Source organism: Choloepus didactylus, chromosome 2, assembly GCF_015220235.1.
Source record: "Choloepus didactylus isolate mChoDid1 chromosome 2, mChoDid1.pri, whole genome shotgun sequence".
NCBI classification, from domain to species: Eukaryota; Metazoa; Chordata; class Mammalia; order Pilosa; family Megalonychidae; genus Choloepus; species Choloepus didactylus.
The window spans coordinates 39,788,033-39,808,657 of NC_051308.1; the positions used below are offsets into that span (position 1 = coordinate 39,788,033).

At 34.9% G+C, this 20,625-nt stretch overlaps 2 protein-coding genes across 4 annotated transcripts in view; one reads left to right on the top strand and one right to left on the bottom strand.

Annotated features, from left to right (window-relative positions):
• Positions 1 to 20,625, bottom strand: part of IARS2 (isoleucyl-tRNA synthetase 2, mitochondrial) — a 98,226-nt gene that overhangs the window by 33,493 nt on the left and 44,108 nt on the right. For all 3 annotated transcript variants that reach the window (XM_037823538.1, XM_037823546.1, XM_037823555.1), the window contains 5 exons: positions 19,977 to 20,146; positions 19,162 to 19,252; positions 18,132 to 18,283; positions 15,903 to 16,063; positions 562 to 664 (listed from right to left, as the gene is read on the bottom strand). In XM_037823538.1, the coding sequence (XP_037679466.1) occupies positions 562 to 664; positions 15,903 to 16,063; positions 18,132 to 18,283; positions 19,162 to 19,252; positions 19,977 to 20,146 (677 nt within the window). The remainder of the gene's footprint in view (positions 1 to 561; positions 665 to 15,902; positions 16,064 to 18,131; positions 18,284 to 19,161; positions 19,253 to 19,976; positions 20,147 to 20,625) is intronic.
• Positions 3,967 to 5,438, top strand: LOC119524882 (metalloreductase STEAP2-like). The gene is given in 2 exon segments (XM_037823564.1): positions 3,967 to 5,359; positions 5,362 to 5,438. Coding segments are annotated over 2 exon segments (1,470 nt in total).

Genomic DNA, 20,625 nt, shown 5'->3' on the forward strand with positions numbered 1-20,625 from the left:
AAAAACAAACCTACAGCCAGTATATTCAAATTTTAAAATGAAATTTAAAACATTTCATAGTTAAATATAACTGTCTCCATTTGCGTGTAAAAGTTACTGTGACCATTTAATAATTACAGATGTAACAATGTAACTATGAACTTTTATTTTCTTGAAATTAACTTCCAATTTGAATTTTTTGATGTATAATACAATTAACTAAAAATTCAGATCCTACAAAGTCTATTACACAATACCCTCTCATAATTTTAAGTCTATAAATCATTATGTTTTAAAGTTACAACTGTATCTGCTTAGTCAATCAAATAAATCAAAGTAATCTTGGCCTTCAATAAGATAACAAATGTTACAATCAAATGACCATCATAATCTACTGCTATATTAAATAATATGCTTCTATAGCTAAGCAAATATTTCTGGTTTCACAAATTGTATTGGCTCCCAAATTACAGAAAATAAATTCATTAATTTTACATGATAAAGTAACTCCCACAGATCCCTCCTGTTATCCATAAGTCATGTAATACACACAAACGCTGTTCAATACAAATAAAAATTTACCTGAGATAAGACTTCTTTTGGAAGAAGTTTCTCAGGGGGAAGAGTCCACCAAATGTCACTGCCATGTTGTTCTACTAGTTGAATAATATGCTCAATGGTTTGGCTATTTTGGAGGGGAAAAAGGCAAGATTATTCTGTTAACAAATTAGCTAATATGGATTTTTTTTTTCTTAATTAAGAAATGGTAATATTTATATTCTATCTGTAGCCTTGGCATTTTCCCCCAAACTTTAGTAGTACACTGATGCATGCTTGGCTGCTGTCATCTTAAATTCAATAATTAATAAAATCAAATAAATCATAGGCATCCCTTGGGGGGAAAAAAAACTTTGCTTGACATCCTTATTTCAGTCACTGATTTCCTCATTTCTATCAATTTATTTTCTTTCCAGATTACTAATACTAAAAACTCAATTATCTCAGCCCCCTCAATTTCTGTGCAAATTAAGCCAACACACTGTCAGTTTTACCTTTGAAATATTACTCAAATTTGTCACTTGTTCCCACTGACACAGTATATTACTCCAATTTCATCACCACAATACCAGATTGATGGAGTGATTTGACTTCCCCTATTTTCATCCTTTTAATTTACATGACGCACCTTGGGAGAGCTGCATTCCTAAATCGCTTTTATCAAACCAATACCCTGTCCAAAACTTTCAACGGCCCCCTCACTGCTTAAAGGACTACATCCAAATCCATCTGCATAAGAGGCACTGTCATATTAAGAGCATGGACATTGACAACAGATATCCAGGGTCATATTCTGACTCTGCCACTCTTCAGATAAGTGATTATACAGAAATACTAAAACTTCTCATCTGTTAAGGAGAAAGATACAATTCATTCATTCAAAAACTATTTACTGGGAGAGGAGCTAAGATGGCGGCATAGGAAGGACTGGAAGCCAGTTAGTCCCCCTGGAACAATTCATAAACAACGGAAAAATTAGTAATATCCTGGAATAACTGCAGAGAGACAAATGTGATTGTCCACTCACCACACACCAACCTAACTGGGAGGAAAGCCTGAGATCGCAGCATAAAATCTTTAAGTAAAAACTGCGGACCCGCACCAAGAGCTGAGAGCCCCTTCCTCACAGAAGCCTCGTGGTGCTAGAGAACAGCACTCTCTGAACAAGTAAGTGGACCTCAGCCCAGTTCCAACCGGGGTTTTAATGTTAACTGCTCAGTACAGACAGTGAATCCCCAACAAGAAAACAGAGGCTTTTGGTGATGACTGACCTTGGGAGAGTCAGGGGACATATCTGTCTCGGGACAGGGAGTCCAGAGAATCGGGTGCTCTTTCTGGCCGATGGATGAATCTGGGGGCTTTCTGTCCCTTTCTATCTCTGTCAACCTAGGCGACTCAATGGAGAAAGCCTCAGCCGTTTTCAGCTCACAGTGCTTTGCAGTAGAGAAAGCCTCAGCCATTTTAAAATCGCAGCACTCTGACCCAGACAAGGGTAGAGACAGCAGAGTCAGAGAAACAAATAACCTATTTATATGCAAATGACCTCTCTCGAGGGGGCATAGCTTCTGTCCTAGTTTGCTAATGCTGGAGAATGCAAAACACCAGAGATGGATAGGCTTTTATAAAATGGGGGTTTATTTCACTACACAGTTACAGTCTTAAGGCCACAAAGCGTCCAAGGTAACACCTCAGCAATCAGGTACCTTCACCGGAGGATGGCCAATGGCGTCCGGAAAACCTCTGCTAGCTAGGAAGGCAGCTGGCGTCTGCTCCAAAGCTCCGGCCTCAAAACGGCTTTCTCCCAGGACGTTCCTTTCTAGCAAGCTTGCTTCTCTTCAAAACATCACTCCCAGCTGCACTCTCTTTTTCCCCCCGAGTCAGCTCATTTATGTAGCTCCACCGATCAAGGCCCACCCCGAATGGGTGGGGCCACGCCTCCATGAGAACATCTCATCAGAATCATTGCCCACAGCTGGGTGGGGCACACTCCAAGCAAATCTAACCAGCACCAAAACTTCTGCCCCACACAAGACTACAAAGATAATGGCATTTGGGGGACACAATACACTCAAACCGGCACAGCTTCCCAAGAGGAAAGAGGAGGGGCACAGTTCTACTACCTGCCTTACATTCAGAACAAAACCTCAGAGCCTGGGGGAGGAGAGCTGCAGGCCACACCCTCTTACACCAGCCCGTGACAGGCTAACAGGCACCACCTGCTGGGCAGAAAAGCACAGGGTATGTCAATCCTCTAAGACACACCATCAGGAAAATTGGATACTGAATATTTCCTCCTTCTGTGACCTGAGCTTGTTCTTGTCTGGGAAAACCTGATTGGGGTTGCCTAGGAGGTCAGATGCCTAGACAAGAGAAAACTACAACCTACACTAGGAAAAACAAAGTTATGGCCCAGTCAAACAAACAAACTTACACTTCGACTGAGATACAAGAATTTAAACAACTAATGCTAAATCAATTCAAAAAGTTTAGAGAAGGTATGGCAAAAGAGATAAAGGCTATTGTCCTAGTTTGCTAATGCTGCAGAATGCAAAACACCAGAGATGGATAGGCTTTTATAAAACGGGGGTTTATTTCACTACACAGTTACAGTCCTAAGGCCACAAAGCATCCAAGGTAACACCTCAGCAATTGGGTACCTTCACCGGAGGATGGCCAATAGCGTCTGGAAAACCTCTGTTAGCTGGGAAGGCAGCCGGCGTCTGCTCCAAAGCTCTGGCCTCAAAACGGCTTTCTCCCAGGACATTCCTCTCTAGCAAGCTTGCTCCTCTTCAAAACATCACTCCCAGCTGCACTCAGTGAGTTCCCTCTCTCTGAGTCAGCTCATTTATATAGCTCCACTGATCAAGGCCCACCCTGAATGGGCGAGGCCACGCCTCCATGGGAACAGCTCATCAGAATCATCTCCCACAGCTGGGTGGGGCACATTCCAAGCAAATCCAACCAACACCAAAACGTCTGTCCCACAAGGCCACAAAGATAATGGCATTTGGAGGACACAATACATTCAAACCGGCACAGCTATAAAGAAAACACTGGGCAGAGCTGCAGCTGAGACAGACATTTTGAAGATGGCCATTGTAAGCTGATACTGTCATTTTGGAGAACGCTATTTTGAAACACAATCTGGGAAAAAGGAGACGCCAGCCACATGCCTTCCCAGCTAGCAGAGGTTTTCCAGATGCCAATGGCCTTTCTCCAGTAAAGTTGCAGGGACCTTGTTCCAGGTTGCTTACCTCCCCTCTCATGAAAGGCCTTCCTCTCCAGAATAATAATAAGATAAAATTTTAATACTGGGATGTATATAGGCTTGCCAACTCAAACAACTATCATCTATCACTATCCTTTGTGAATAAAACGACATTTTGACCACAAAAGGACACCACTGGTGATCTTGAAAGACTCCAGATCATGGAATCGATCTCTATGATGAGAAGCCCTAAGAGCCTTAGTGAAACTTTTTTGCCTAATGGCATAAATGGTACCAAAGATGCAAGGAAGGTCACTGTAGGTGTAATTGGAAGTGGGGATTTTGCCAAGTCCTTGACTATCTGACTTATTAGACATGGCTATCATGTGGTCATAGGAAGCAAAAAACCTAAGTTTGCTTCTGAATTTTTTCTTCATGTGGTAGATGTCACTCATCATGAAGATGCTCTAACAAAAACAAATATAATATTTGTTGCTATATATAGAGAACATTACACCTCCCTGTGGGACCTGAGACATATGCTTGTTGGTAAAATTCTGATTGATGTTAGCAATAACATGAAGATAAACCAATACCCAGAATCCAATGCTGAATATTTAGCCTCATTATTCCCAGATTCCTTGGTTGTCAAAGGACTTAATGTTGTCCCAGCTTGGGCACCTCAGTTAGTACCTAAGGATGCAAGCCGGCAGGTTTATATATGCAGCAACAACATTCAGGCTCAGCAACAGGTTACTGAACTTGCTCGTCAGTTGAATTTCATTCCAGTTGACCTGGGATCACTATCATCAGCCAGAGAGACTGAAAATTTACTCTTGAAACTATTTACTCTCTGGAGAGGGCCAGTGGTACTAGCCATAAGCCTGGCCACATTTTTCTTCCTTTATTCCTTTGCCAGAGATGTGATACATCCATATGTAAGAAACCAGCAGAGCGACTTTTACAAGATTCCTATTGAGATTGTGAATAAAACCTTGCCCATAGTTGCCATTACTTTGCTTTCCTTGGTATACCTAGCTGGTCTCCTGGCGGCCGCTTATCAGCTGTATTATGGCACCAAGTATAGGAGATTTCCACCTTGGTTGGAGACCTGGTTACAATGTAGAAAACAGCTTGGATTACTAAGTATTTTCTTTGCTGCCGTCCATGTTGTCTATAGCCTCTGCTTACCAATGAGAAGGTCGGAGAGATACTTGTTTCTCAATATGCCTTATCAACAGGCTCATGCAAATATTGAAAACTCTTGGAATGAGGAAGAAGTTTGGAGAATTGAAATGTATATCTCCTTTGGCATAATGAGCCTTGGCTTACTATCCCTACTGGCACCCACCTCTGTCCCTTCTGTGAGCAATGCTTCAAACTGGAGAAAATTCAGTTTTATTCAGTCTATGCTTGGATATGTTGTTCTGCTCATAAGTACTTTCAATGTTTTAATTTATGGATGGAAAACAGCTTTTGAAGAGGAGTACTACAGGTTTTATATACCACCAAACTTTGTTCTTGCTCTTGTTTTGCCCTCAATTGTAATTCTGGGTAAGATCATTTTACTCCTTCCATGTATAAGCCAAAAGCTCAAAAGAATTAAAATAGGCTGGGAAAGAGCCAATTTCTAGAAGAAGGTATTGGAGGAACAATTCCCCATCTCTCACCAGAGAGGGTTACTGTAATGTGATGATAAATGGTGCTCACTGATACCATACAAAGTTCTACTTACACCAAAAAAAAAAAAGAAAAGAAAAGAAAAGAAAACACTGGGCATACATAAGGCAGAAATCAAAAGTTCAAAAACAACTGGCAAAACCTATGGAAGTGAAAGGCACAACATGAGACAAAAGACACAATGGAAACATACAACAGCAGATCTCAAGAGGCAGAAGAAAACACTCTGGAACTGGAGAACAAAACACCTGAAAGCCTACACGCAAAGGAGCAGAGAAAAGAATGGAAAAAATATGAGCAATGTCTCTGGGAACTTAAGGAAGAAATGAAATACAAGAATGTACGTATCATTGGTGTCCCAGGAGAAGAGAAGGGAAAAGGTGCAGAAGCAATAATAAAGTAAATAATCAATGAAAATTTCCCATCTCTTATGAAAGACATAAAATTACAGATCCAAGAAGCACAGCGTACTCCAAACAGAATAGATCTGAATAGGCCTACACCAAGACACTTAATAATCCGATTATCAAATGTCAAAGGCAAAGAGAGAATCCTGAAAGCAGCAAGAGAAAAGCGATCCATCACACACAAAGGAAGCTTAATAAGACTATGTGCAGATCTCTCAGCAGGAACCATGGAGGCAAGAAGGAAGTGGTGTAATATATTTAAGATACTGGAAGAGAAAAACCGCCAACCAAGAATCCTATATCCAGCAAAATGTCCTTCATATATGAGGGAGAGCTAAAAATATTTTCTGACAAACAGACAATGAGAGATTTTATGAACAAGACACCCGCCCTACAGGAAATACTAAAGGGAGCACTACAGAGTGATAGGAGAAGACAGGAGAGAGAGGTTTGGAACACAATTTTGAGAGATGGTAGCACAGCAACGTAAGTACACTGAACAAAGATAAACTATGAATATGGTTGAGAGAGTAAGGTTGGGAGCATGTGGGACACCAGAATAAAGGAGTAAAGATAAAGACTGGGACTGTGTAACTCGGTGAAACCTAGAGTGTTCAACAATTGTGATAAAATGTACAAATATGTTGTTTCATGAGAGAGAACAAGCGAATGTCAACCTTGCAAGGTGTTAAAAATGGGGAGGTACTGGGGGAGGGATGCAATCAACATAAACTAGAGACTATAATTAATAGAATCATTGTATTATGCTTCTTTTAATGTAACAAAGACGATATACTAAGGTAAATGCAGATAACGGGGGTACAGGGGAGGGGTGTGAGACACTTAACATTGGTGCTGTTGTCTGACTCTTTATTCTACTTTGATTTAAGGTTATCTTTCCTTTTGCTGCTTCCTAGCTGTCATTTTTTTTTTCCTCTTTCTTTTTTCTTTTTCTTTGGCCTCTCCACCTTCTTTGACTCTTCCTCCTGCTTTGTGGAAGAAATGTAGATGCCCTTATATAGACAGTGGTGAGGGTGGTGAACACATAAATATGTGACTATACAGAGAACCATCGATTGTTTACTTAGGATGGAATGTATGGCATGTGAACAAAACCATCTTAAAAAAAAAAAAAAAAAATGGGCTGATGACAAAACCTTGAGGGCAATATACTGAGTGAAATAAGCCAGACACATAAGGACAAATATTGCAGGGTCTCACTGATAGGAACTAATTATAATATGTAAACTCATAGACATGAAATATAAGATACCAAGATATAAAACAAGGCTAAAGAATGGGGAGCGGTTGCATAGTATGAGCAGAATGTTCAACTAGGATGAACTTAAATGTTTGGAAATGAACAGAGGTGACGATAGCACGTTTTGAGAATAACTAACAGTGCTGAATGGTGCGTGAATGAGGTGGAAAGGGGAAGCTCAGAGTCATATACGTCACCAGAAGGAAAGTTGGAGGTCAAAAGATGGGAATGTATAAAACTGAATCCTATGGTGGGCAATGTCCATGATTAACTGTACAAATATTAGAAATCTCTTCCATGAACCAGAACAAATGCATGACAATACAACTAGAAGTCAATAATAGAGGGGCATATAAGGAAAACATATATACCTATTGCAAACTATATATGACAGTTAGTAGTATTTCAACGTTCTTTCAAAAACAGTAACAAATGTACTATACCAATACTACAAGTCAACAATGGAGGCGGTGGTAGTGGTTAGGGATATGGGATGATTTGAGTTTCCTTTTCTTTTTTTTTTTTTTTTTTTCACTTCTTTGTCTTCATTTCTTGTCTGGAGTAATGAAAAGTTTCTAAAAATTGAACAAAAATTAATTGTGGTGATGGATGCACAGCTGTATGAGGGTAGCAGGGGCAAGTGATTGTACACCTTGGATCTTTGGATAATTGTATGGTATGTGAACAATCTCAATAAAAATTAAAATTAAAAACAAAAAACAAAAACTATTTACCGAGCACCTCTGATGTCTCTGCACCAGAGATAAAGCAGTTAACGAGACACAAAAAGCCTACCCCAATGGAACTTACATTTTAGTGGTCCTAGATACTTCCCTCAGAACTGAGAACAAATGAGATTATATGTATTAAACAGCATAATGCCTAACACACAATAGGAGCCCAATAAATGCATATCAAAGGAATACTGAAATTGGTTATATTCCCTGGGGAAGATATATATATAGTTGTAATTTACAAATTAAACACAGGAAAAATATTAAGTTGTAATTTACAAATTAAACTCAGGAAAAATATTTATTCTGAAGTTTCTCATAGGAATAACATGCTTTTTAATTTACTATATTTAATTTACTATTGCAGCTTTGTTGACATTACTACTTCCTCTAGGTGCTTTCCGCTGAGTTGCAGTACATGGAATGGCTCATAGGATGGACTCTAGAGTCAGCGGCTTTGGCTTATTTCCTGATTGTACCAAGAATTAGCTATGTGACCCTGGGCAAGGCACTTAACGTGTTGTACCTTGGTTTTCTCATCTGTTAATAGGAGAAAATAACAGTACCCCTCTGAGTCACTATGAATTATTCTGAATGTTAATTGAACTAATATATGTATAAAACCTAGAACAATATTTGGTATATATTAATATTATGTAAGCATTAGCTAATATTCAAACTGATTCTTTGAAGTCAGGTAAATTTAGACGGAGCTAATTGTGTGTTAAACAATTACCAAAACACATATCTACATTAATATTTAAGGATTAAAATATGCATACTAAAGTCAACTTTTGGATCATCTACCTTTTACCACATTCCATTAATGTAAGTACTAAGAATTAACTATAGGTCCACAATAGCGAATAGAAACGTATAGGATATTGGATAGGAAAAAGCATTAAGTACTTTTTTGGGATCTGCTTCCTATTAATCATGACCACCTACAGCTAGTAATTTAACCTCTCTGGGTTTAATAATTCACAGGTAAAATGAGAAACTGCTGTGGCAATCAACAATCAAATGGATAATATAAATTTAACACATTCTACAAATGGAAATATTCAAAAGCAAGGTATGACTAAGTTGGTACACTATGCAGGACAGAATGGAAAAGTATAATGCTACCAGCATCTACTTTGAAGAAATTATAAATAACAAGAATATAACAGGGTAAAAGTCCGTATTTCTTTCACAGTCACTCATTTAGATGGACTTTAACAGTAGAGATAAACTTTTGTGATATGAGACCATAAAAACTTTGTGTAATAATGCTTAATTATATGACGGTAATATTTAGTTACATATTACTACTTTATACAGTTTGCACAGAACATGACTTAAAAATAAACTATAATAGAAAAATCTGAATAAACCTAATGTTATTATCCTAAAAGAACAAATTTAAAGAGAGATACTACCAAAGTACATTTACATACACATACACACACACACACACACACAATTACAGTATGAGATACTGTTCACAACAATTATTAAATTTTCATAATAAACAATGATTCTAACAATGAGTATTCTTTCGCCTTTAAAAAAAAAGTCATCATTAGATTGACAATTTTAAGTAAACAGTAAAATAAAACAGTAAAAGTTTTAACTCAACTATAAAGGAAATAAAAACAAATACTAGAGAAGTAAAAGCAAATGGTTAAAATTTCATATTAATTTAGAAAGTATGTTGGAAATGTTAGGATTAATGCTAATCAAAATAAAAGCATTTACACATATATCACACATTACACTCTGCAAAGCACTTTACAAGCACTCTCTAATTGCATTCATAGAAATACATATTTAGTAGCTCTTGACATTTCTGTGCTTCAGGGTTCTTTAAATCATGAGTCTAAGCAGGTAACATCTTCAGAGCCGAGCCTTGAAATTGTGTCTCCTAAATCATGGTTCAGTTCTGTTTTTCCTCCTCTGCCTCTCTAATCTTCTGTCAAGATAACCATTATATTGTGAACTAACACTCATATTCTCTGGGGTTGGTTAAGCATTGGCAAAAAAGAATCTTATTACCTATGCATAATGAAAACTATGAAGCAGAGATGAAGTCGGATAGGTAGGGAGTCTCAGGAGATTACTGTGTTGACAGAGCACAGCACCAAGTCCAAAACCAGACTATTACGTGACTTATTAGATGATAAGAATAAACTTATATCCTTTTTCTGAACTTCAGTTTCTATGAACACTGAGAAAAGCTGTGACAAAGGTGATGTATAAAAGTCTGTTCTCAAAAAAATGGAAAAAATAAAGCCCAATTTTTCAGTCAGTAACTCTAGAACTACAGATGATACACATCTATTTTAGAGTTGCTGAATCTCAGTCCTAATGAGACTGTTCTTTTTTATACCCTTAAACATCAGACAATTCCATGAAGTTTTAAAATATATTTCAAGTATTACATAACGATACTCAGCATATTACTAAGTTTCTAACTAAAAATGCCAAACAACAAAGAAAGATTCCAACACAAAATTAAGTCAACTACAAAATCCCACCAATTTTAGTAAAACACCTCGAGTCTAACTAAAATTCAAGTTGTAAGTGCTACCTTACCTTATAAAAAGTATCAACAATTTACTTAGATATACAATATAATGTTTCAATATAAGAAGAAATTTAAATATTTTCTATAGTTCATTTGCAAATATACTTTTTTTTAAAACTCACAGGTTTTATTTTGGTGAGGAGGAAAGTTTGGTAATGGCCCAATATATTTTCTCCTCATTATACATGTATATGAATCAGGACAAAAGAAAAATGTTAAATGGATCTGAAAGAAATATGAAAATATTCTAAAGGGAAGAGGAGACGGAAGATGGAAGAGAAGATCTCCATCTTATTTATAGAGCAAATCTCACTAATATTTACAAGGCTTGCTTCTTTATTTTGTATCATAAAATATAAAATTATTCATGTACTAATAAATAAAACGTAGTAAGGGCATAAAGTTATGTTTGCAATTCTATTTAGAGACCTTAGACAACTATAATATATTTTTAAAGCAGTAAAATAAAGACAACTCTGGAGTTAGAGATAAAGAAAATATGAAAATAAAATTATGCCAAAAAGATTTCAAAGACAAAAACATCCTCACAACCTAAACAAATCAAAATTTAATTATGCAGAATTAGAATCACAAAGGGAAACTTTCTTTTGACTTATACTCCAGCATCTGAATGATCCTTAAAAATTGTGCTAGAATTCTTAAAACAAAATTTACAATAAAAAAAAAAACACACCCACACACCCACCCACCCACCCACACACACACAACCTACAAGTTTGATGTTCAAACAAAATCTGAAAAGATAATTTGGAAAAACACAAATTAATGCTGCACAAGTGTTCAAAAGGTACACATTGCAGCAAAAAACTAGAAACAGTCTAAATGTCAGAACTAGCTATATTCATTTGATTTTCATACAACAGGGAAACTAGTCAACCATTAAGAACTAAGCTGAAATTTTTAATGACTGCATATTCATTCTTCCATAATGACTTAAATTATCTCTTCTTTTTTTTTTATATATCAAGTCCCTTTATAAACAACTACATTAGACATCCTTATACACATATCTTTGTACATTAGTTCTCTTATTTCCTGAGGATAAATATTAGAAGCAGAATTTTTTTAAAACAAAACAAACATTTCTCAACAATTTTCTGAGCATTTCAAATTCTGTAATAGTAAATATTTTTCAGAAAAATATACAAGGAAGAAGTCTAAATTTGTCTTCTTTATTTTGTTAATAATATTCTACATTTAAACACACAGTTAACTTATAACCTAAGGATCATTTTAAATTACTGTTGATAAAAGTGGGCAAACTAACTTATCACTATATAATCTATATGCCTCCAATTTAACGCTGTATTTCATAAAGCAATAAGCCCATCATAAAACTCTGTACTTTACTCACAGGCCTTATCTAAACACACACATTATGTATCCCTTACTAGGTTTCAATCACTGAAAATCCACTAGGTAGTTAGAGCAACTGTAACACCAACCAATCATTATGAACTTTGATATCAACTGGTCTAAAGGCTATTCAGTGTGTTACTGGAACTTAAGCAGCATTAACATTGTAAGGTAATGAAGAAACTTGCTGCCATCCTCTGTTTCCCATATTTTGTCTTTATAAGGAAAAATATTAGACAGTAAGACAACTTCTCTTCTGCAAGTCCTGGGAATAAGAATGAGGTAAGAGGATAAATGTTTTATATTTATTTACTAAGTTTAATTGTAGAACACAAATAAATTCCTTGGGTGAAAAATTCTGTCTTTAATTTAAAACTATGCTTATGTTTTAAAGGTGACACAGAAAATTAAAAATTTTCCTTTATTTAATGAACCTTATCAAAAAAATTTCACCAAATGGTCATTATTAATAACACAAGGAAAATTTGAGAAAGCTAAAGTTAACACTCAAACCAAATTGGAAATGTCTTGCCTGTTTCTAGTAAATCTGTCATAATTTCCAGAAATCAGGTACTAAGTTTCTTACGACATTAACAGTGTTAAATTGATTACAATCACCTGCAATAATGAAATAAATTTAACTAACAACTTCTTTTCTTTCCTAGGTAGCCAATGTTTCTAGCTTTATCTTTTTTGGTTTAAAAATTATTTGTCTTTAGTAACTAGAAACCAATCTCAACCTAAATTTTTTTATCAAAAAATTAGAAATGGTCTAAATGTCAGGAATGGCTACATTCAAACATGAATATAAAATTCAAATGAGAACATTAATTTAAATCAAAATTAAATAGACTTTCAAATCTAACAAAATTTACTAAGGACATGAATAAATCCAGATTTTCTTCCGTGAAACAAGTATACTTAGAGATAATTTATAGACTTTCATCAAGAAAAGGAGAATGAGACTTCTAATATGCTTAGTGTAGTTATCAAATGTAACAGCAACTCCATGTGGACTGTGTACCAATTTCCAGTGGAGATGCTGTTACTTTTGATGGTTACCAATCTGCTACAGTATAAAGGAATAACCAAGAAAGACAAAGAATCTCGGTCACTTGATTTTCACTTCACTAATGAGGACAAATGATAACCTTTCATTCTGTCTTATAATGTTTATAAATAATTAAGAATTAATATCAATTTTCTTGAATACAAGTGCTATGCCATATAAAGTGACTCAACAATGGAAGAGGATAAGAGCCATCATTAAGAAATGGTGTACAGGAAAATGACCTATGAATTGACAGACAGTATGACTAAGGTTGTCTGTCATTTCTATAGGCCAATATTCTGTATATCTCTGCTACTTCAAAGTCAGAAATCAACTAATACTATGCAAGCAATACAATGGCAGCTTTACTGAAAACAATCTGCAACACAACCATGTAAACTGTATTGACTATAAATAAAGCATAAATGATACTTAATTAAAATTTGCTTGTTTTTCTGACAAAGTTCAAGTACTAATATATGCATACGGTCTATCTCAAAATCTTCAAGGAAATTTCCTAAAAATCTTGCTTTCTAAATACTGAAAAAAATGAGCAACAGAGGAGTGGTTTTTTAAAGTTTCTTTAATAGAAACTCTCCATTGTGGAATTTTTAACAATACTGTGTAAATTTATTTCAATACCAATCACTTTAATTCTTAATGGAGGTATTCAGATAGTATATACTAAGATAGCTCTAAATTTTAAGAACACCATAAGTAGCAATAATTAGGCCAAAAACTCTCATCTCAGCTCCAAATTGTAATAATATTAAAGTAAGTTTACAATTACTTCCTGGTCTCTAGCCTCTGTTTCTTTTCCTAAAACATACTGTGACTCCTCATGCATGCTTCAAAGTTTAAACTCCTTAACCTAGTATTCACGACTCCCTACAATTTAACCCAATCAATCTTTCTTAATGATTACCTTTCTAGTTCCCTCAGTACAAGAATGGTTCCTAAACACATGCTGTGCCTTTCCCACTTTGTTCTTCAGATCCTGCTGATCCTTCTACTCTTTGGAAAACACTTTGCCCATTCCCCAATTTTCCACTTACTCCTCATGGCACTACTGAAATGCCACATTCTCTATGAATGAAACAAATGAGCTGTTTTGTAGTTCAATGTTTCCCCAAGTCAGACCCTCTACTTCTTCCCATGGGCCATATTACCACAATGTGTCACAATCAACACATGAAGCAGTGATACAATATATATTTCAAACTCAAAGGAACCTTTATACAAAGATACTCAAGACTACCTAATACGTGGTTACAGGTGATTTAAAAAAACAAACATTTAATCAATGTTTTAAAAAAGACTCCTAAAACACAAGTATTCATAAAAGTGCCACCTACAGAAATACTGCTAATGCTGACAATGAAAAGCAGAACTTCTTAATAAAAATGTTCAAGAACCACAAAGTAAGGACATTTAAGTCTATCTCTCTTGTCTCTTGAACTCCTCATTACTTGCCAGCTCCAGCTCCTTGCCCTCAAATTCTTCACTGGATCCTCAACTGTTGAAATATGTAAATACCTACCAAAATGTGTTCAAACTCTCTACTTATGCTATAGCATAATTTAGTAAAAATTCCAGTAGCAAAAATTAAAACAAAATTACTCAAAGAAAATGAAATTTAGAATGTTTTCCTAAAAGGAATAATTATATTCCTTTTTCCACATCTGTGAATGACAACAACAGTATTCAGAGCCTCCCTAATTTTATTAGAATACAAACTAGCTAGACTCATCTCAATTAAGGGCAGGGACCATCTCAATCCTGTTCACTGCAATATTTGTAGTGCCTAGCAATAACATGTACTAAGTACTGAAAAATGTTTCTTAAAGGAACAAATGAATAACACCTACCATTTATGGAACACTGTGCTCTATACCAAGAATTTTACATTTGCTATTTAATTTTCATAATAATCCTTCTGCAAGCATGGTTTTTAGAAGAACAAACTGAAACACAGAGAGGTTAAGTAAATTTCCCAGTACTGCATGCAGTTAAGTGACAAAGCCTGGGTTCAAATTTGGTTGTCATTCTCCAAAGCTTATACTCTTTCTAAGTAGTTTTTCTTTCAAAAAGATAGACAATGAGGCAACTGTTTGGGGTGATGGAAATGTTCTAAAACATGACTGTGATAATTGCTATACAATTGTATAAATTTATTACAAATCACTGAACTATACACTTAAAATAGATAAATTTTATGGGGGATAAATTTTATGGTATATAAATTATGGCTCAATAAAGCTTAAGAAAAAGAATGAGGAAAACCTGTAATACTGATTTGGAACAAACTCCAAGATAAAAAGTAAAATAAATCAGGGCACAGAGCAGCAGACATAGATGCTTTTATTCAAATATATGTATACACTGGCAGATGAACAGAATTTTTTTGGAAGGATCTAGAAAGAACTGTTAATAATGACTACCTCTAAAAACATGCTCTGGCATCTAGAGTATGAAGGAACTTAATTTTCACTGAATAATTTTTTTCTACTCTGAATTGTTTACAACATACATATATTACCTAACAAAATTTTTAAAAAAGAAACTTAGGAGAAAAGAAGAAGAAATAAATGGGAATATAATACCACTAGAATAAATCTAATTATGTACATTCAACTATAAAATAGTTTCTTAATTTCTAAAGTATCTAAGCCATTACATAATACCATTTCTACTGAAAGAAGTAGACTGACAATAAGATAGCAGTTCTAATTCCTTAAGAAAAATTACATGTCAAGCACCCACACTAAACAAAACTCATCTTGGGATCCCTGACACCTAACCTAGCACATTGCAAGGTACAGTCAGAAACAATAAGCTGTAACAGAAAAAAAAATAGAGCCTTTGCTTCCAAGAATCCATGTTGAAAAAACTGGTTTTTGTTAAAAATACAACCACATGAAAGGATCATTTTGAAATTTATACTTGACTTCCCCCAAAAACTCATTATTTTAAGAGCAGTTTATTTAACATATATAAAAAGTTATCAATAGTCCACTAATATATCATTTCTGAAGAAAACACACTTTGATATGCTTAAAATTTTAGAAAGATTTCTACCTGTTGATCAAGAATTCATCCTTTGTCTTATGATGAAACACAGGAATTGGAACACCCCAAACTCTTTGCCTTGATATACACCAATATGGTCGCCTGTCCATCATTTCAATCATGGCATTCTGTGCTGATCCAGGAATAAATTTCACCTTTTTTAACAATTCCTGCAATTGATTCACAAATCAAGTCTAGTAAGAGAAAGCAGCATAATTTTTCTGTAACTGCCACGCGTTTTTATTTTGGATGTTTACAGTCAGTTACAGGTCCCCCACCTCCTACCACACTCCCCCAAAAAGCTAAAAATAAATTTGCAGATTTCAAAGCAAATAAGGCAAAGTAAGAACGGGGCCACCAAGGACCCAATAAAAAATATCAAGAGTAGACTTCACCTTTGGAAGAAATGACATGAGATTTTACAATACCAAACTCTAAGTACCCTAGAACAGAACTGGTAATAATAAGTTTACAGTAGAAGTGTTACACTTCATTAAACCACAATTAAAATCAATTCAACCTTGATTTCAAACTTTCTTTTTAAAAGCTTTAAAAATAAGCTGCCATATTACGTTGCCAAAATTACAATGCAACCTAATTTTACAAAGCATGGGGTTACAAAATAGAAAACACTTTCCCAAATTAACATTTTTTTCCTATTCACTTAACATCTTTAAAGAACTCCCCCTGCAACCCCCAGCACACACACACAAAAGTTGTAAACTACTATCATTTGATTTCATTTCATTGATCAATTACCAAAAGATGGTATGTATTGTCAAAACTATTTGGTAGCAATATCCAAAAGGCTATACGTTAAATTCATTTTAAAATCTCTGTATTCTTTAATAAAAGCACTTTCAGATTTTCAGAGCAGGTTTAAATGGGTTTCTCACTTACATGACCTACCAGAAATCCCCTCCCCTACAATTCTTTGAAGCATCACATCCTGGCAGAAAGGCAAAATCTCCACAGTTCAACTGATTAAAACTTGGTTGAAAAAATCCAGGAAATGTGAATAACTGACTGGACAGTTGGTTTTGTTAACGGATTATTACCATTTTTTTAAGGTGGTGATAATGGCATTGGACCTACGAGTCTTTCTCTTCAGATATGCATGTTGAAAAATTTATGAAGAGAACAATGCCTGGAATTTGCTTAAAAATTAATCCAATGGATGCGAAGGTGAAAGGTGGAAAGTAGGAATGTGTGTAGACAAAAAGAAGATTTGCCAAAAGTTAACTGTTCAAGTTGGGTGATGGGAACATGATGGTACATCAATCTATTCCACTCTACTTCTGCTAAGAACAATTGAAATTTTTCTATAAAAAAGTTAAAAAAAAAATTTGCCTTCAGCAAACTGAATCAGACTGGATGATCTGCCACCAAAAATCTATGCAGAGCTAGAAGCTACACATTTACAACTTCTAAGGAAGACAGGCTTCATAGGAATGTTAAAAATAAATAAATAAAAACCACTCCTTATCACATTGTCCATACTACAGGAGTTTAAAAAAAAAATGTAAATTGCTATGCCTAGCTTTGGCAAGGGTCCAAACTACCAAGACTAATGAGTGAACCAGCTAATAATAGTAGTATCTGAGGTGCAAGCTGTAAAGCAAAATATCTATATGTTCAGCCTGGTTAATAAATACGCATTTGAGCTCTTTAATACAAATCAAGTTGTTTGTGACTTTATGTATGTGTGTATGTGTGTGTGTAATGAAAGAAAGACTCAAATATATATTAACTATTCAGTATGCGAGTTATATATTATTTGTTAACTCAACATTTCAAATGGATTACAACAATAAACTTAAGTAAAAAAGAGGTTTAAAAGAGTATTATTGAATGCCTATCATGTACCTGTTTGGGGAACTTTTATTCACTTACCCCATGAGGTAGGCATCCTCTATATTTAGATGAAGAATCTGAGATTTGGAGAAGTTAAATAACTTATAACCTCAGTTCTGTCCTAATTATATGTTACTTCCATTACACCAAGCAGGCAAATCCATCAGTAACCTAACTGTGTGACTTTGAGCAAGTCATTAACCTCATTTTCCACACCTGTGTAACGAACATTATGCAGAAGGTCCTCCCAACTCTAAAATTCTACAACTTCATAGAAACGAATCATAATCCCTTCCAATCCCAAAATCCCACCTCAACCTCACATGCAACCCTCACAATGAGGGAATGAAAAACCTAACCCCTATAATAAGACACCTTTTATACCTTGGCTGTGGTCTTAATATCTGTGATATTTATAAACCACTGCTTGCTGGCACGAATAACCACTGGTTTCTTAGTCCTCCAGTCATAGGGATAGCTGTGCACCAATTTTTCCTCTTTCAACAAATTCTTTGCAGCTTCCAGCATCTTTATAACTTAAAAAACATTTATTACAATTTACATTAGACAATTAAAAAGCACTGTGAAAATCATAACAACATCTAAATTCCATGGCAGTATTAAATCTAGATCACAAAATAAAAAAAAAACAAAAAAACAAAAAAAGTAAAAAAAAATCTAGATCAATAGATGCCAAAAAGAGGAGCCACTTCCCAGGTATTAAAGGCATAATCTGGGACACTTCTAATAGAAAAAGTAAGGACTGTGTAATATAATTCAACCTCAAATTATGCTATTTTCGAAGCTCTTCATTTCAAAAGAAAGATGAACAGGCTATAACTAGAATTCTAGATTTGAAATTCAGAGTCATAATCTTCCCTACAATGAACCTTAAAATAATTTCAGGTAATCCAGAAGAAACAAGATCTAATCAACCTTAGTCCTAGTGTAGGCAAAGGAAAGTTTTCACAGTACCTGGTCCTTAGATCCACAAAGAAAGGAAGAAAGACAATTCAAGACTGGAGGACAAGATCATAATACATAAAAAAACAATATAGTCAGTGATTTACAAGACTTGAAAAAGAGTGGGAATGTCTAATTCACAGTTAACACCCAACCCCAAGCTTGATTTTATCCTTCCAAAGTAATATTGATGATTATTTTCTCTGTAGCTCTAAAATGATATCACTCTCTTGTTGACTGCCATGATTTGCACTCATAGAGCAGCTTCAAAGAAAAACAACAAAAAAGTCCCAAATTCCATTTTAAACATGTGGCAAAATAAAATACTTATGACCTTGTTTTTCTGTTTCTGTTGAAAGTGTAAGTAAAAAGGGAGAATGGCTAGCATAGGTTATTGCTGGCTACATCTCAGAAAATATATATTTATTATTTCAGCAAGTATAATACTCACCCACATCCGTTCCCTCTTTAAGAACAGCTTTATTTTGAAGCTCAGGACCTGCATCATCTGTGAAAATTCCATCTTCATCCACTAAACAATCCTACAAGGTATCATTTTGAACAATTAAAATTAAGTATTAACGAGATTTTTATCTTATGCCAATATTTGGCAAAACAATATATATATAAAACATCCTAGAATAGCCTAGTCTTTCTCTTCATGAAAAATATGGGTACTTCTTATTCAGTAAGTAGGAATTTGTGAACTTTATATCTTTAAATTGCCAAAGGCAAAATGTGTTATTAAAGCATAGATCTAAAATTTAATAATAAAGAGTAACACAATATATGAGAACATCTTTGAGTTGGTTTCTATTAATTTTCAAACTTATGGCAATGTACATAGTGATGACTTTGAGACTGGCCTTTCACTATAATTGAAAAACATGTTAAGTAATTCAAGTGTATAAAACAAATGTTAAAATAGGTTTAAAAAATGTTCTTTAAAACTACTTAGTAAAATCCGTTTGCCATTTTTTTAGGAACTAAAAATAATTTGATTATGTGACATAATAAATGAAAGAAAAAACTGTCCCCATTTAACATATATTCTTCAATTCTAACTTCGTGCTAATTTTATGGTAATTTGGGGAAATCTTTCTCAATTAGTATGAATTAATGAGGCTTTAGGGTTTTGCACAAACCTGAGTATTTCACTATTATGATAACAAAATGATTGCTTACTACACAAAAAAATTAAAATGTTAGGATTTATCACTTTAATTCTACAAAAGCAGTGATTAAAAAGGAAAAAAAGAGTAGTACCATTGACAGGTTGTGTTGAGAAGCTACACTGTAATCTTCCATACCATGAGCTGGGGCTGTGTGAACCAATCCTGTTCCTTTTGTCATGGTCACATGATTTGCAGGTAAAAGAGGGGAGACTTTGTCAGGAATTACTGGATGAGCACAAGTACCATTTTCCAAATCTATACCTACAGGGAAAAAAAACCTCTATTTAGGATAACTTTTTATAATTCTAACTAACCCACTAAGAGTAGCAATAAAACATCAGGGTTAGGAATATACATATGGAAAAAGATGGGGCTCAAATCCTTGCAGCCTCTTTTACTTGCTTCGTGACTTTCAGCAATCTATAAAATGGAGATAATTATAGTTCTTGCTGCAAAGCATTGCTGTGAGGATAAATAAGTTAACACATTTTCTGTATTTGAGGTATTTACCACAATAAATAAACATAGTAAATGCATGAAAATATTAACAATTATTATAGTAACAAATAGATTACTCAAGAAAGCTCAAGAGCCCTCTACCATAAGTTTTACCCTTGGGAAGACGGTTGCTGCAAAGGAGAGGCTAGGCCTCCCTATATTTGTGCCTAAGAGTCTCCTCCTGAATGCCTCTTTGTTGCTCAGATGTGGCCCTCTCTCTCTGGCTAAGCCAACTTGAAAGG